The 17891-nt window shown below is 44.0% G+C and overlaps 2 protein-coding genes across 5 annotated transcripts in view; one reads left to right on the plus strand and one right to left on the minus strand.

Annotated features, from left to right (window-relative positions):
- Positions 1-142: 142 nt before the first annotated feature.
- Positions 143-2114, minus strand: LOC123596941 (rRNA 2'-O-methyltransferase fibrillarin-like). Its single transcript, XM_045475153.1, has 3 exons — positions 2107-2114; positions 1556-2042; positions 143-480 (listed from the first exon to the last, which is right to left on the minus strand). Exons 1-3 carry the CDS (start codon positions 2112-2114, stop codon positions 169-171), a joined length of 807 nt encoding a protein of 268 aa, XP_045331109.1. The 3' UTR covers positions 143-168.
- MOGAT1 (monoacylglycerol O-acyltransferase 1) overlaps positions 1994-17891 on the plus strand; it is a 34186-nt gene continuing 18288 nt past the window's right edge. The window contains exons 1-3 of one of the 4 annotated variants that reach the window (XM_045481442.1): positions 1994-2206; positions 15537-15715; positions 16045-16249. In XM_045481442.1, the coding sequence (XP_045337398.1) occupies positions 2113-2206; positions 15537-15715; positions 16045-16249 (478 nt within the window). In that variant the 5' untranslated portion in view covers positions 1994-2112. Of the gene's footprint in view, positions 2207-9839; positions 10679-15536; positions 15716-16044; positions 16250-17891 lie in introns of those variants that run through there. The other 3 variants (XM_045481445.1, XM_045481443.1, XM_045481441.1) reach the window with 3 other exon arrangements.

Below are 17891 nucleotides of genomic sequence, written 5' to 3' on the forward strand. Positions count from 1 at the left end.
AATCCGAAGCAGGCTCCGGGCTCCGCCCTGTCAGCACAATGCCCAACGTGGGGCTCGAACCCACAGACCGCGAGATCTAGCCCGTACTTATTTTCAACCTTGTGCCTGGCAGAAGCCTTTTCATAAATAACCAATGACAGAATGCTCTAATGCTCAGAGACCATGTCTTCATTTACTTTGGCCATCAACACCAGGGCAAAGCAAGCACTCAGCAACCCTTTGTTCTACGTGACATTCATTTACTGAAGCGATGGCTCTTCTCTCTAGGTTTGAGACAAAACTGTATTTGAAGCTGCTCCACTCTGTCAGCTGGGTGACATTGGGCCTGGATTTCCTTGAAATTCTTAAAAATGCTTCCCTTGAAAAGCTAATGCGTCTTTCACAGGATTGCTCTAGGAGGCGTGAAGGGCTCCCCACAATGTCGGAGAGTGTTCTCATAGTATCCCCACTAGCACCGGGGGGAAGGTTCAGGGAAGAAGTCTAAATGAGAAGAAAGTGATTCCTCAACTAGGAAAAAAAACAAAAACAAAAAACCCAAACCAGCAAGTTTTGTATTCATAAAGTCACAAACAACTCTGCACTACTTTGTAGTATTTGTTTCTTACCCAACTTTCCAGTAAAATGTTGATGGAGAAAGGGGCATGGTGGTGATGGCGAGTCAACTTTGTTGATTTGTCCTGTTGCAGATCTGTTCTAGCAATGACTGGACAGCCACTTGCCACTTGGAGTTGTCCCACTACACATTAACTAATATTTATAAAGAAAAGGGAGGGAGGGGGAGGGGGATGGGTGATGGGCATTGAGGAGGGCACCTGTTGAGATGAGCACTGGGTGTTGTATGGAAACCAATTTGGCAATAAATTTCATATAAAAAAAAAAGGTAGCAGGTCCTCACAAGGATTAGGCAATTATTGAGAACCTATCCATTTAATGCATCAAACTGAAACCCTTCAGCGGCAAGTTTCAGCGGCAAGACTTGAACCCTAAACACAGCCTCGCGAGGATCTGGCCTTTGGCTGCCATTTTTGCCTCATTCCACCCTAATCTCCCTGTTACCTGAGCTCCCACTATATTAGTTTTGAGTTTCAGCTCCAGGACCTTTGCACATGTGCTTCTTCGCCTGGACGACCCCCTCAGTTAACTAGATCCACCTTTATAGCTCCAGTCAAGGTCACTTGTTCAGTGACTACCCTGACCTCCAGTCTAAGTCCTAGAACCTTCCTTCAGTCATTCGCAGTAGGGTTTCACTTTGCAGTTGTACACTCAATTGTGTGGTTATTTTGCTTAATGTTTGTCTCTGCCCATAATCCATGCTCTCTGAGAGCAGAATGAATGCGCGACTGGGTTACCAGGTGTATACGCAGGGACACAACGGTTCCTGGCATGTGGTAGATATTCAGTCAATATCTGTTGAATAAATGATTAAGCGAAAGGTCTCCAGACTAGTGTAGAGATCTGAGTACCCAAGTGAGGAGACCAAATTCCTGTTCCCTTCTCCCCCCCGCCCCCCCGCCCCTTTCCTCGGGGTTTATGGGGTGGTGGAGGGGATACAGACCAGTAAACACAAGAGTACCCTGCGACCAGAGAAGCTACGTCCCGCACCTTCTTCCACCTGGTGGGCGATCCTTTGAACCAACACTTCCCCAGCCTCAGAGAGTTCGGAGGAAGGGGTGGGTTTAAGGGCGGATGCTGAAGGTGATCGATCAGCCGAACAATAGATCCCGGTGGAGATCCCAGGTCCTCCGCAAGGCTGCCGGAGCCCACGCTGCCGAGCTCCGACGGGCGGCCAGCTGACCCCTCTGGCCACCCCTAGTGCCCAAAGCGGCGCGCTCTCCCCAGCGCCGCGGCGCGCCAGCCAATGCGCCCCGGGCGCGCCAGCTGCACTGGGGCCCGGGCGCGCGCGATTGGCAGCCCCCAGCCTCAGCCCTCGCGCCCCACCCCCGGACGAAGTTCTGCCCACGCCTGCTCCGCGGCCGCCGCCCGTCCCCCTCTTTCCGCCCCCGGGGGTGTCCGGCGCGGGGCCCGGATCCGGCCGCACGCTCCTCCCACGCGCCGCGGAGCCACCAGGTTCGAAGCGCCCGCGGTCGGCGCAGTCCCCTCCCGCGCGGGACCATGAAGGTCGAGTTTGCGCCGCTGAACATCCCGCTGGCGCGGCGGCTGCAGACGGCCGCGGTGCTGCAGTGGGTCCTGTCCTTCCTCCTGCTCGGTAAGGACCCCGCGCGCTCCCGGCCGCGCGAGACCCAGGCCAGACGCCGCAGTGCGGGGGGCTCCGTTTCCTCCCTCGCGGCCAGTCCTTGGCCAAGGACGAGCTGAGATTCCAGCCCTTCTTCCGCCTAAGCCAGAGCAAACAGGTCAAGGAGGGAGTTTGAGCTAACTTGGGACTCTCCTTTTTGGTTTCTCTCCCCGTGTGAACCTCGTAGCGAACAAACGATTATTTGCCAACTGTTTTAACCTGTGCTTTTTTGTCTTTTTGATTGAGGCGTAGCTTACCTACCATAAAAGGCAAAGATGATAGGCATACAGATGAATTTTGGCAAATGGACATACCCAAATATAACCAGGACCCAATCCAGCCATGGAACATTGCACTGTAGCCCCTCAGAAGTTGCTAAACTCTTTTCTTGAACTGTCGATTCGTAAAAGGAAAACCAGCGCCCGATTATTTTTACAGCCTGATTCCTTCCTCTTCCCACCCTCGTGACCAACTGCCTTGTTGACTTTTCTGTGTTTAAGGTCATCCGGGTGCAGAAAGGCACCTTTCTACTAGATAGACTGGGTTGAGTTGGGTTGGGTGGCTTCTTTTTGTAATTAACTCGACCCAAGGGGTTCTAGTGGGTTCCCAAGTTGATCCCATCTGGAAAGGGCACGTGAGGCAGTCGCTAGATAGAGCAGGGTGGCTTACCTGAGCCCCTTTTTCTCCCCTGGATGTTTGTCCAGCGATTGGAGTAGATGGGGGATGGTATGGGAGGAGGGAGGAATTATGGAGAACGTGCACTCTTCTGAAGGCTAAGGTCACTTGTGTGCTGTAAGGAGCTGACAGGTTGTACGTTGAGGCCGCAGTACGATCAGTAATAATAAGCCCACTGCACTGTAGACGTCTACACTTTTGAAATGGTTTCACAGTTTTGAATGCCTAGATCAGTGGTTCTCGACCCTGGTTGCACATGAGAAACACTGGAAGAGCTTGTAAAAAAAAACGCAGACGCCCAGGCTCTATCCCCAGAACGTCTTAATTCATTTGTTACGGAACGGAGCCCACGCGTCAGTATGTGTGTGTCTCTGTAAATATGTAACTGTGTGTGCGCGTATACGCACACAGATGCTCCACGTGACTCTGCTGTACAGCTAGGGTTTCCTGACAAAGGAACTTCAAAACATTAACTCATGAAGTCCTCGCAGGCCAAACGGAGACAGGGGTGGTAGCATGATACTCCATTTTGCGCTGAGCCAGCGAGGTAACAACAAACACATTAGGGCATAGTACGTTCCAGATCCCATTCTAAGCACCCTACACTATTAACCGTTCAGCCTTCACCACGACCCTGTGAGGTAAAGGACTGTTCATTTCTGCCCTCGTTGGACAGATGAGGAAACGAAGAGGTGAAGTAAATTGTTCAAGGTCACACACAGTGGGAGGTGGAGAAGCTGGGTGGAAACCTAAGTATTCTACCCAGAGTCCCTGCCTTAACCGCTCTGCTGCCCACATGTATGGCTTGAACTTGGAGATGATCTAGCCTGCTGGTCAATCAGCTCCTCTCTGGTAGCCCGTTGTCCTTTTCTCGTGTTTGTCATTGCTCGTGTCTGTGTATGTCTGCGGTTACTCGAGAAAGGTCCGCATTACCATCCTTGTCCACCGGCTCAGTGCGGGAGCGCTCGGCACGTGCCGAGCCCACGGAAGGTATGAAACAAATACTTGTTGAATGACTGTCTCACTCTGTCACCCAGAGGGGAAGCTATCCGCCCCATGGGTCGCTAGTTGTATTAACCCATGTCATCCTCACAGCAGCCCTGCGAGGTAGGAGCTACCCCTGTACTCATCTTACAGAGGAGGGAGCTCAGAGGTGAAGTTGCTCAAGGTCACATGGCTCTACAAAGCGGGCGGAGCCACAGGTGTTAAATGCGCGTGGACTAGTGACTTAGGCATGACCAATGATTCCTAATTTGAGTCGGACTGGACTGACTTGCAGACCATTTAAATGTCTGCATAGACAGACCATAAAAAGTCATTGCACGCATTTGACTTTTGTGTTACTAGGAACATATGACTTTGTGTTATATATTTTGATAATTTTATTTGGAAAAATTTCAACATACAAAAAATAGAAGTGTGTGAACTCTCATTTACCCATTACCTGGATTTATAATTATTTTGACAATTTGCTGTATTTGTTTCATCAGTTGTTTTGCAAAAACGTTTTAAGACAAAGCACGTTGTTATATTTTAATCCTAAATATTTTAGTACGGAGATATAGAATTAAGTATCTTTTTTACATAATCAGAGTACATATGTGGCATAATTGTTTAAAATCACTTAAAAATGTTTCCAGTTTATTTATTTATTTTGAGAGAGACAGAAACAGGATGAGTAGGGGAGGGGCAGAGAGAGAGGGAGAGAGAGAACCCTGGGCAGGCTCCACACTGCCAGTGCAGAGCCCGATGAGGGGCTTGAACTCATGAACCGTGAGATCATGACCTGAGGCGAAACTGAGAGTCAGACGCTTAACCGACTGAGTCACCCAGGCAATCCTGCTTAAAATCATTTAAAGTAAGTTCATATTTTCTGAACTGTGTCAAAAATACACTTTGGGGATATATCTGAACAAGGTTCTCAACAAGACCTTTGTATTGCATTTGGTTTTGTTTTTTGTTTTTTTGTTTATTTTTTTTTCTTTGATGTTTATTTATTTTTGAGAGAGAGAGAGAGAGAGTGAGCAGGGGAGGGTCAGACAGAGGGAGACACAGACCGCAAAGAGGGCTCCAGGCTCCGATCTGTCAGCACAGAGCCTGATGCGGGGCCTGAACCCACGAACTGCAAGACCGTGAACTGAGCCGAAGTTGGATGCTTAACTGGCTGAGCCACCCAGATGCTCCTGCATTTGGTTTTTACATGTCTTTTAATTTAGAACAGTGTTTCCTATTTGTTTGCTTGTCGTGAAGCCCTAAGGAAACCAGGTTATCTGTCCTGCAAGATGTAGCCCTGACTGCTTCTTTGTGGTGGTAACTTGTTCCTCAGTCTCCTATATTTCTTCGACAGTGAGAGTTAGAGCTAAAGCTTGATTAGATGTAGATGAAACCTTTGTGTCAAGGCCTCTTCCCAGGTACTGCTCTGTGCTTCACATTCCGTCAGGATGCACAGAATGTCTAGTTGTCCCATTAGTTGTGTCTAAGAGTGGTCAGTGGGTCCAAACAGGAAGTCATCTGAGGGCTGGCCAGTCGTTGACATGTGCAAATGAAAGTTCTCCGTTGATCATTGCCCTGCCACCTAGTGACATAAGTCTCCATTAATGATGCTCGCTTGAATGAACTGTTCTATGGGGGACTGCAAAATGGCAGTGTTTTTATTCTGTCATTTATTCATCATAGCTAGAATTTATGCAACGAATAATTTCCCCCCATCAGCTAGGGCTGTTTGACTACCCTACAATTCAATTCTTACTGGAAAAGGTAGGATAAGAGCTTACTTATTTCCTTCCATTTAATTGTCAATTTTGAAGTAAGGAGTTGATGTTGTAGCTACTTTCAGTGTTGGCAAGAGTTTTTTTTTTTTTTTAACGTTTAGTTTTGAGAGACAGAGACAGAGCGTGAGTGGGGGAGGAACAGAGAGAGAGGGAGACACAGAATCTGAAGCAGACTCCAGGCTCTGAGCTGTTAGCACAAAGCCCGACGCGGGGCTTGAACCTATGGACCAGATCATGACCTGAGCCGAAGATGGATGCTTAATCGACTGAATCACCCAGGCACCCCAACAAGAGGGTTTTTATTAGGTATATCTTTTAAGATCTCTAAATCAAAGTTTTGGAAGGCATTTTTCTTTCCAGGAAATGAGTTTAAGCTATTAGCCCTTGAAATATGAAATCATGAAATCAAACATCTTTCCTTGAGATAAATGTTAAACACCTGTCATCCAATCTTACAACATTGTATTAGGTTTTGGTGTATGACATAATGATTTGATACATGTACACATTGCAAAATGATTACCATAATAAGTTTAGTTAACATCTATCACCACCCATAGTTACAAATAATTTTCCTTGTGATGAGAACCTTTAAGACTTACCCTCTTAGCAACTTTCAAATACAATACAATGTTGTTGATTCTAGTCACCAGGCTGTGCATTACATCCCCCGGATTTATTTATCTTCTAACTGGAAGTTTGTATCTTTTGACCCCCTTCGCTCATTTTGCCCACCCCTCCACCCTCCTGCCTCTGGCAACCGCCAATCTGTTCTCTGTACCTATGAATTAGGTGCTTTTGGTTTGTTTTCTTTTTAAGATACACACACAAGTGAGATCATATAGTATTGATCTTTCTCTCTGTCACTTAGTCCACATAGCATAATACCCTCAAGGTCCATCACAATGGCAGTATTTCCTTCTTCTTTTTTTAATTTTTAAAGTTTACTTATTTATTTTGAGAGAGAGAGGGAGAGAGTGAGCAGAGGAAGGGCAGAGGAGGGACCGAGGGGGACAGCGGATCTGAAGTGGGCTCCTTGACAACAGCAGAGAGAACCTGATGTGGGGCTTGAACTCATGAACTGTGAGATCATGACCTGAGCCGAAGTCGGACACTTAACTGACTGAGCTACCTAGGCGCCCCTCGTTTGTCTATCTTCATGCCAGTACAATGCTGTTGTGATTACTGTGGCTTTATAATACTTTGTGGAGTCTGATCTCGTTAGCCCTGAAACCTTGGTCCTTTTTTTAAAGAGTTGTTTTGATTATCATAGATTCTTTGTGTTTCCATATGCACCTGAGAATCAGCTTGTCAATTTCCACACACACACACACACACACACACACACACACACACACACACACCCCTTCTGGGATTTTCATTGGGATTGATTTTTGATTGAGATTAGTCTATAGGTTAATTTGGAGAGAATTGATATCTCAAAAGTATTGAGTCCTCCACTGTGTGATATTATTTATATCAGAAGTTTTTAAACTTTAGAACGTATTTTTTGAATATTTATTTATTTTGAGAGGAAGAGAGAGAGAGTGAGAGAGCATGAGCGGAAGAGGGACAGAGAGAGAGAGAGAGAGAGAGAGAGAGAGAGAGAGGGAATCCCAAGCAGGCTCCTTGCTGTCAGCATGAAGCCTGACGTGGGGCTCAATCCCACAAACTGCAAGATCCTGACCTGAGCAGAAATCAAGAGTCAGACACTCAACCAACTGAGCCACCCAGGTGCCCCTAAACTTTAGAGCATATTTAAGATTCCCTTGGGCATTTTTGTTAAAATGCAGATTACTCAGGGACTTTGATTCTGTAGGTCTCAGGAAGGGCCGTTAACTTTTTAAAACTTTGTATTTTGAGGTAATTCCAGAAATAATAATTCTAGAAAATAAAAATTCTAGAAAGTTACAAAAATTCTAGTATTCCTTTATCCCATTCCCCAGTGTAACATTTTACCATGTTTTTTTCTTTCTCTGTCCCTATCTCTCTCCACACACACACACACACACACAGTTATTATTTTTTTTAACTATTTAAGGATAAGCTACGATATGCTTTCTCTTTATCCTTGAGTCCTTTAGTGTACATTTTCTAAAACCAAAGACATTCTCTTACATAACCGCAGTACAATTATCCAAATGAGAAGAATTAACAGTGATGCAGTTCAATGATCTAATCCATACATAGACCCTATTCACATTCCAGTAGCTGCCCCACAAATGTCCTTTATAGCAAAGGAACCCACATGTTGTATTTAGTTATGTCTCTCTTTTCTTACAGTTTTCAGTTTGTGGCTATACAAAGTAGTTCTGTTTATTTTGTCCTTTAGCTTGTAAACATTTCAGAAATATTAAGAACATGGGACTGATTGTACCTGGATCCTTGTAATTTATTTGCCTTTATTAAATGAAGAAGTAGGTCCAATAATGAATTTACTTAAAAAAATTTTTTTAACATTTATTCCGTTTTGAGAGGCAGAAACAGAGTGTGAGCTGGGGAGGGGCAGAGAGAGAGGGAGACACAGAATCCGAAGCAGGTTCCAGGCTCCGAGCTGTCAGCACGGGGCCCAACGCGGGGCTCAAACTCACGGACTGCGAGATCGTGGCCTGAGCCAAAGTCGGCCGCTTAACCGACTGAGCCACCCAGGCGCCCCTGAATTTGCTTTTAAATAAGAAAAATGCAGTTTCCTCTCCATAAAACTTTTTATTTTATTTTTTTTTAATTTTTTTTTCAACGTTTATTTATTTTTGGGACAGAGAGAGACAGAGCATGAACGGGGGAGGGGCAGAGAGAGAGGGAGACACAGAATCGGAAACAGGCTCCAGGCTCTGAGCCATCAGCCCAGAGCCTGATGCGGGGCTCGAACTCACGGACCGCGAGATCGTGACCTGGCTGAAGTCGGACGCTTAACTGACTGCGCCACCCAGGCGCCCCTATCCATAAAACTTTTTAAAAGCATTGGGGAGCTGACCCACATTCGAGGAATACTGAGCTGCAAAATTCTGCAGAGGGGTCTGAGATTTGTCTTTTAGTATCACCCTAAGAAACTCTGGGGGGTAAGTGCTCTTAAAATAGGAATTTTAAAAATCAGAAGAATATTACGCTTCCATTCTTATAATCAACAGATGACTCTGATTGTGTTTTGAAATACAATGCCTCGGGAACAGGAAAAGAAAAGAATGTGCCCGCTGGACTCTGAATTCCATTTTCGTTCCCCATCCTGGGTTACATGGTTAAAATAAGTATAGAACCAATTTCCATAGGGGAAAAGTGAAAACTTCTTGGATACAAATAGGAAGGCTACATATACAAATTAAATATTTTCAATTATTTCTTAATATTGGTCACTATTAAAACCCAAGTAAACAAACCTCAATAGTTTTTGTAATATTTTTCTGATGCTGTTTGCTCATGGAAATTTAATAGAATCATGTTCAAGATGAGACTATTGTTACTTAAGTAGATTTGTTCTTCAGTTTTGTGTAGTTTTTTTTTTTCCTTTGTTTCTAGTGGAGCCGTTTTATTTCTTTTTTTTTTTAACTTTTTTTTATGTTTATTCATTTTTGAAAAAGACAGAGCACAAGCAGGGGTGGGGCAGAGAGAGAGGGCGGGACACAGAATCTGAAGCAGGCCCCAGGCTCTGAGCTGTCAGCACAGAGCCTGACGCGGGGCTCGAACTCACGGACCGGACCGCGAGATCATGACCTGAGCTGAAGTCGGATGCTTCACCGACTGAGCCACCCAGGCGCCCCTGCATTTGTTTTTCTTATTTATTTTGAGAGAGACGAGACAGCGTGAGTGGGGGAGGGGCAGAGAGGGGGGGGGGGTTGGAGAGAGAGAGACCCAGAGAATCCCAAACAGGCTCTGCACTGCCAGCACAGAGCCTGACACGGGGCTCGAACTCACGGACCGCGAGATCATGACCTGAGCTGAAGTCGGATGCTCAACCGACTGAGCCACCCAGGCGCCCCTATATTTCTTTTTTTTTTTTAAAAAAATAATCTTTTGGGGCGCCTGGGTGGCTCAGTCGGTTGAGGGTCCGACTCTTGATTTCAGCTCAGGTCATGATCCCAGGGTTGTGGGATCGAGTCCCATGTCGGTCTCCGTGCCGAGCATGGAGCCTGTTTGAGATTCTCTGTTAATATTTTGGCATATTTTCTCTTGCTGTTTACCTTTTTTAGATTTATTTTTACTGAAGTAATATGTGCGCTGGAGAACAAATCAACTAGCATTTTGGATTGAGCCCTGTGACATTGGTGTTTCCGAAGGTCCCAAGCGGTCAGTGGTGGCTAATAGCATTTGTTGAGTGTTTCCTATACACCATCACTATTCTTTACGCTTTTCGTGGTATCTGTATGTTTCATTAACCAGTTATTTTTCCATGTTACAAATATTACTTTCTTAAATGTTGAAAAACTGATAAAGTTAAACCTAGAACGTAAAGGAATTTATGTACGTCAGGTCTTTGAAGAAATGCCTATAGACAAAGCACGTTTTTAGGATTCACTGATTTATCAAATTCGGCTACCACTGTTGGGAGCATTGGCCCTGGATGAGACATTGTACAGTGCCCTTGTTCAGCACCATTTCACTGATGGAGGCACAGGTGAGCCCACTGGAGTCAGAAATGTGGGGGGCAGGGGTAGCAGAGGAAGATCATTGCTAAATGCTGCAGAGAAGGCAGCCTTTTGTAACATTGATATTTTCTAAACAGCCCCCGGTAATTATCTTCTAGAATGTCCCAAAGTCTGGAATTGCCTAATTATGTTCTTACGATTGGAGTCAGGTTCAGCACTTTTGGCAAAAAGCCGGCAAAGGTGATGGGGTGTATTTCCCATCAAATCCCATCAAGAGGCATCATGTCATTTTGTCCCTTTATCGGTGATGCTGAATTTAATGACCACGCCACACATTTTGACTGAGTCTTATTTGTTTCTGATGTTTAGCCCTCTTGAAGCGGGTAGGACATTGCAGCCCTCTTCACGGGAGCCAAAAGGTGGAAACAACCCAGATGTTGAATGATGAATGTTTTCTTTTTCTTTTTTTTTTTCTTTTACTACAAATGAGATTTTGTTTTCATTTAGACTGCAATGTACCATTGTATCCGGTATACCTATCTTGATTTCTTTTCTTTTCTTTCCTTTTTTTTAGGAAGTGAAAAAAATTATTTATTTATTTTTTAAAAATTTACATCCAAGTTAGTTAGTGTACCGTGCAGTAATGATTTCAGGAGTAGAATCCAGTGATGTAGCCCCTACATATAACACCCAGCGCTCATCCCAACAAGTGTCTTCCTTAATGCTCCTTGCCCATTTAGCCCATCCCCCGACCCACAGCCCCTTCAGCAACCCTTAGTTTGTTCTCTTAAGAGTCTCTTATGTTTTGTCCCCCTCCCTGTTTTTATATTATTTTTGCTTCCCTTCCCTTATGTTCATCTGTTTTGTCTCTTAAAGTCCTCATATGAGTGAAGTCATGTGACATCTGTCTTTCTCTGACTAATTTCGCTTAGCATAATACCCCCCAGTTCCATTCATGTAGTTGCAAATGGCAAGATTTCATTCTTTTGATTGCAGAGTAATACTCCATTGTATATATATACCACATGTTCTTTATCCATTCATCCATCGATGGCCACTGCGCTCTTTCCATACTTTGGTTATTGTCGATAGTGCTGCTATAATAAATGTTGGACTGCATGTGCCCCTTTGAAACAGCACACCTGTATTCCTTGGATAAATGCCTAGTAGTACAATTGCTGGGTCGTAGGGTAGTTCTATTTTTAACTTTTTGAGGAACCTCCATACTGTTTTCCATAGTGGCTGTACCAGTTTGCATTCCCACCAACGGTGCCAAAGGGTTCCTCTTTCTCTGCATCCTCGCCAACATCTGTCGTTGTCTGAGTTGTTAATTTTAGCCCTTGAATGATGAATGTTGAACAGATGAATGGATAAACGAATTATGATATATCCCTGTGTATGGGAATATTATTCAGTCCTAAAAAGGAATGAAGTCCTGATACATGTTTCAGGATGGACGAGCCTCAAAAACTTGATATCAAGTGAAAGTCTACAGAAGGTTACATATTGGATCGTTCCATTTTTATGAAATATCCTGAGTAGGTAAATCCACAGAAATAGAATGTACGTTGGTGGTTGCCAGGGGCAGAGGAGAAGGAAACGGGGAGTAACTGCCTAGTGGGTTCAGGGTTTTATTTTCGGGTGATCTAAGTATTTTGCAAGCCGGTGGAGTTGGTAGTTGCACGACATCGTGAATGTGCTAAGTGTCCCTGGATTAATTTCCTTAAAGTGGTTGATTTATATCAATGTGAATTTCACCTCAGGATAAAAAGTGAAGGGGGGGAAGCTTCTTTATGATGTGGAGGAAGTAGAATCTATGGGAATGAAATCCTAAAAGAGTACGAACGACAGAGGCTGGCTTGTTCAGCCTGCACCCCAGTCAAAGCAACTGAAGTTCAGGCCTCCCGTGCAACTTGGAATGTGGATCAAGGCAGTTTTATGAGATGTCAACCTCAGTTTTGAGAACTGCACCATGGGTTGGAGTAGACTTTTGTATCTTTTCTCTTTGACCTCCAATTCGGAAGAGTCGTGTTACGTTGGATCGCTTAATGAGATAAAAATAGAAAATAGAGGTGATCCAGTCACCTAGTTTTCTTAGTGTTTTCTTCTTTCAGTCCAATTTAGGATCACGGGATTTAAAAAGCTATTTTGGTGCTGTTTGTGATACGAAATATTAAAGAATGTGACCCAGTAGCCTAATGGATAAGGCATCAGCCTCCGAAATATTAAAGAATGTGTGCCATGTGTGGAGTGAGGGGGTTTAAATTAGGACAGCTCCTTTGGATCGTAAGCTCTCAAAGTATATCAAGTGACAAAGGCGTTTCTGCTCAGCGGTGTAGTGTTTTACTAATTGTCCTATGGAAGTAAATTAAAATGTGGGGAAATGTGATGCCGGATTATGTGCATAGAGAAAATTTGTTAGAAGCCCACATTCTCAAAGAGAGAAGAATGGTTGATGTAGTATTGACATTCAATGGAATGTTCATCAGTTCTCAAAAATACCATTTATGAAGGTTTTAAGGCCACATCGGTGTTATAAAACAGCTAACGTGAGATAATCATAAGCGATAAAATACAGAAATAAAAAAAATGTGATCAACCATGTTTAGGAAACATAACCTGTTCATAGGAACAGAAAAGGCCACAAGGAAAAATTTGAACAGTACTTGTTGTGGAGTGACAGGAACATGAGCAATATCTTATCTGCTTTTATTTTTTGCGTTCCCCAAGCGTGTAATAGTGAACACAGTTACCATAACGATGGCTCCCATTGTCAAGTGCTTGCTCGGTGCCAGGCACGGTGGCCTCTCTGCGTCTCCTTCCCAACAGTCCGGGGAGGCAGGTGCTGGTATCAGCCCATCTCACAGGTAAAGGAATTGAGGCTCAAGGAGCGAAAGAACTTCGCCCCCTGTTCGGCAGCTAGTCGGTGGCAGATTCCAACATAAGCAGTCAGATTCCAGATCCGTGTCTTAACCATCGTACGTGCAGAACATCCAGTGGCTGTTAAAGACATATGCAATATGTATTCAATTAGTGCGTATGTGGTTGGGTTAGTGAAACACTGAATTAATGGCCGGGGGATTTTATTTCTGGACCTGCTCGACTCCCTCTGTGGTTCAAATTGAGTCAGTATGCTTTTGGTCTCAGTCTCTCCATCATTATAGTAAGAAAAACAGAACCTCCCATTTACCTGATTTTTTATGCCTATGAGCCTGCTTATCCGCTTGTAATAAGTACTTGTAAGTTTATGGTGCCATTGCCATAAGCTAAGAATAGTTTGGTTTTGTTAAAAAAGAAAAAGGTGGGTGGGTTTAAAAATTTAGGCAGATCCAGGTTCAAATCCTTTGGACCCTCAAAATCCCTGAGCCTCAGTTTCCACAACTGCAAACTGGGTACAGTAATGTGTACCTTGAGGGTTGTGAGGAGGAGAAAATGACACTGCCTGTGGGAGATGGTCACCCCTCATGAACTGTTCTCTCCCCTGTCTTAGCTCACCTGATCTACCACAGAGTACAGAGTAATGAGATCTACCTAAGTTTTCTTGTACACTTTTTTTTTTTTTACACATTTTAGTAAAATAAAGAGAAGATTAACCAACAGTGGTAAATTGTCAGCACTCAGACCTGGGTAGAGGCAAGCAGGTGAAGCAAGATGAAATGATCCTGGTAGGAGTGAGAACAAAGGGCACCCTTTTGGCTGTGCCCCCGGAGTCATGGAAACTTCGCTGGCTGTTCCAAAATGGAACAAAACACCCCACGGAGGGTTAGAGGGCACATACTTCCTTAACTTTTCATGCACCTTTTCGTAAACAAACCTTACCCTGGAGAAAGCAGGTCAGTTCTCTTACTGGGGTCCATTAAGCGTAAATCTATGCTGGGATGTGTATGGATTTATATATCTCCAGAAATATAAATACTTGTTCTGTTTTTAGCCAAAACAGACAAACAAACAAACAAGTTGTATCTAGCAAACTGTCATAGTTCAAGGTGCTGTTAATCCGATCATGATCGTTTGGGAACAAAACTGTAGCAAAGCTGATAGAGAGTAGACAGGAGTTTGGGGGACTGAAGTCGGCTCTAGAACAGAGAGTATAGCACATAACAGAAGAGAAAGAGGCAAGGACACTTCCTAAAGTAATGGTAATTGCTGGCATTTATTGTGTCGAGCTTTATGACTTTGTGCTCCTCTCTCCCTTTCTCATTAATGTATTTCTCTTTCTATAAATATTTTTTTAGTATGATAGAACGCACATAAAATGCCTGTCTTAGCTTAATGTATTACTTTAAGGCAAACGGTCTTGTCACTACTACTTAGGTCGAGTTTTGTCTGTCCTTGCTTCACATATTTTGAAGCTGTGTCATGAGGTGTGTAAACCATTTGGGTTTTGCTTTGTCGTTGTGAAATGTCGCAAGTAGTGATAGGTAAAGGAAGATGTCAGGAGTTCCTCCTATGCTACCTCTGACTCTCGCAACAGAGTTCCTGGAAACAGAGTTTGTCGCTGGAATGTTCTCTCTTTGTGGGCACATAAACGATGGCTGCTTAAGCAAGGTAGACACCTGTAGTAGGAACTCTTCTGCATCCTTTCAGCCCTGATTCCTCCGTATATCGTGCCAGGGAGGTGGTGTAGACCATGGACTTTGAGAGTGGACTGTGAATTAATTAATTAATTAATTAAATAATTTAATGTGTATGTTTTGAGCGAGAGAGAGACTGTGAGTGGGGAAGGGGCAGAGAGAGAGGGAGACACAGAAATCCGAAGCAGGCTCCAGGCTCTGAGCTGTCAGCACAGAGCCTGATGTGGGGCTTGAACTCACGGACCATGAGATCATGACCAGAGCTGAATGCAGGTGCTCAATCCACTGAGCCACTCAGGTGCCCCAAGAGTGGGCTATGAATTTAGATCAACCGCTTCCATTCTGTGGGACTTGGGCAATTCATTTAACCTCATCTGCTGTCTTGTTATATTACCTCACTTGAACCGAGGCTCAGGTTTTTTTTGTTTTTTGTTTTTGTCTTTTTAGAGAGAGTGCGTGTGAGCAGGGGAAAGGGGCGGAGCCTGATGTAGGGCTCGATCCCATGATTCTGGGATCATGACCTGAGCCGAAATCAAGGGTTGGATGCTCAACTGACTGAGCCATGTAGGCGCCCCGAAATGAGGCTCAGTTTAACACACTTTGTGTGTATTCAATCCCCCTGCCATGGGCCGATGGTGATATAGTACAGTGAGCAGATGCTAACTGACCCTGACTCCTGAGGTCTTTCCCTTTTTTCTTACAGCACAGGTGTGCATTGGGATCATTGTGATACTGATCATACACAACTATTGGTTCCTCTATGTCCCTTATATGACATGGCTTTACTTTGACTGGCGTACCCCAGAGCAGGGGGGCAGGAGATCCAACTGGGTCAGAAGCTGGACCGTGTGGAGGTATTTTAAGGACTATTTTCCAATTCATGTGAGTAGAATTGTTTTGTGTAGTACTATTTTGAGTTGGGAGAAGAATGGAAATTTGTTTTTATCACACACAGTTTAAGCTTTTCCCTTTTCAGAGGGAGAAAGCCAGCAGATCAGCCCCGACTAAACGGGATCTAGAAGGCTGTGTGTGAGGGGCCCTGGGCTTAGGAAATAGTTTAAAAATTGGGAAACATCACTAACTACATGAGTCATGTTCTCTATTTCCTTTTGACAGAGGAACTAATCATGAGGGGGTTTCTTTGTTTCTTATTGGAAACTGATCAGGGAACTTTTTTTTTTTTTTTTTTTTAACCTCAATACATACTGTAGCTCATCAAAACTTGGGATTTGGATCCAAGTCACAACTACATATTTGGGTTTCATCCCCATGGAGTGCTCGTTGCTGGAGCCTTTGGAAATTTTTGTACGAATTATTCGGACTTCGAACAGCTGTTTCCTGGATTCACTGCATATCTCCACGTGCTCCCATTTTGGTTCCGGTGTCCTCTCTTTCGAGAATATCTGATGAGTAGTGGTAAGTGAAGGCAGATCACTATTTCTACCATGTTCTAGGGAGGCAGGACCACACAGAATGTTCCCTCCCAAACACAGGTTTACAGTTTTGTAGTAAAACCCTTTGCTTTTTTCCCTTTCTGACATTTCACATGCTGCTTGGATGATTCTTGCCACTGGACTGAAAGTCCCAGGAAGACACAGACTGTGTCTTTTTTAACACACCTAGTGTCTAGCCTCGTGCCTGGGATATAGGAAAGTTCAATAGATGTTAATTCAATGAATAAATCGATGAGTGCATTTTGTGTATTGACATGTGGAAGAAAGAATCTCGGGTCAAACAAGTGATAGACGGTGCCTTTGGAGAGGCACTTTGCATGTTTTTATAAACATTAGAGATGGAAAATGTGCTCCAATATGTCTTGAAGCAATGGCGGAATGTAAAGTAAGCATACTTAATCTGCCTTTTTCTTCCCGGATTAAAGATCATTTGGCTCAGAAATGAGTTCATTCTACTCTGCTACTCTGAACTAGCGGAAAACTCTTTGATTAATGAAACCATAATTCTACCAACTCCAAGAATAAAATTTAACTGGAATGCTGGAGACACTGTATTAATGTGCACAGAGGCTAAGCTTGTGTTTACAGCTCTCACTGTAATTTGAGGGGTTCAGTTTGTTTGCTTTTCTGACTGGACCGGCTTATTGACTCCGTATGAACTGCAGTAACTCACAAAGCGCTTTATGTTTATGGTTGCTGTGTAGGCTAACTTTATTGTCTTGCATTTCTTAGATATAAAGAAAAGCGGACAGTCTCTATGTGAACACTTATAATTTCAGGATCATTCAGAGACAGAATTTTCCAGGGTCTTCCAGGTTTTCATTACTTCCTATTAATTTCGCAAATCTCTGTTGTCATTATATACCTGATAGGAAATCACTAAGCACCGGAGGATCAGGATCCCTGCCTGGGTTTTTGGGTTCTGTCTTCGGACCTTCACCCGCAAAGCCCTGGGCTCTCTGTTCAGTCTGGGCTGCCACTGTATCTGGCCTCTAGAGGGCGCACCAAACCTCCAAACTACCATAGAGGCAAAAAAAAAAAAAAAAAAATCCCATCTCTTCCCTGTTTTGGAGACACTGATTGGGTTCGTTTTATAAAAGGAAAAAAAATTAAAGGGAAATTTTTTGAATTGCAAAAAAAAAAAAAAACAACAACACAGAAATGTATTTACAGTACACAGTTGTGGTTCCAAGCCACAAGTGCGTTTGAGTGGCATAGCTGAGAGCAGGTGTGGCAATTCATGGCACGAGAGATGTAGATACACCCCTCTCCGTGGCCATGGCAGATACATATAATCAACCTGAGAGTCTTTCTCCAAGTAGTGCCCTCACACTCGCTGCCATTTACTCGAGCCGGCATTTGAGATTAAACTTGTCTGTTCACTCAGGCTTATGACATTAGGAGATCTTTTCCTTTTTCCTATGACCTGAGATATCCTAAAGGCTAAATAAAAATATCCACACTTGAAGCTCTAGGGTGTCCTTGTCTTAAAGTTTAGAGAGTTCTTGATTTTTCCTGGAACCGGCTTCCTAGGACAGCCCCTTCTACTCTGTGCCTGCCTTGGCAGCCGTCCGTCTGGGCATGAGAGACAGACGGACATGTGT

Source organism: Leopardus geoffroyi, chromosome C1 (assembly GCF_018350155.1).
Source record: "Leopardus geoffroyi isolate Oge1 chromosome C1, O.geoffroyi_Oge1_pat1.0, whole genome shotgun sequence".
Classification (NCBI taxonomy): Eukaryota; Metazoa; Chordata; class Mammalia; order Carnivora; family Felidae; genus Leopardus; species Leopardus geoffroyi.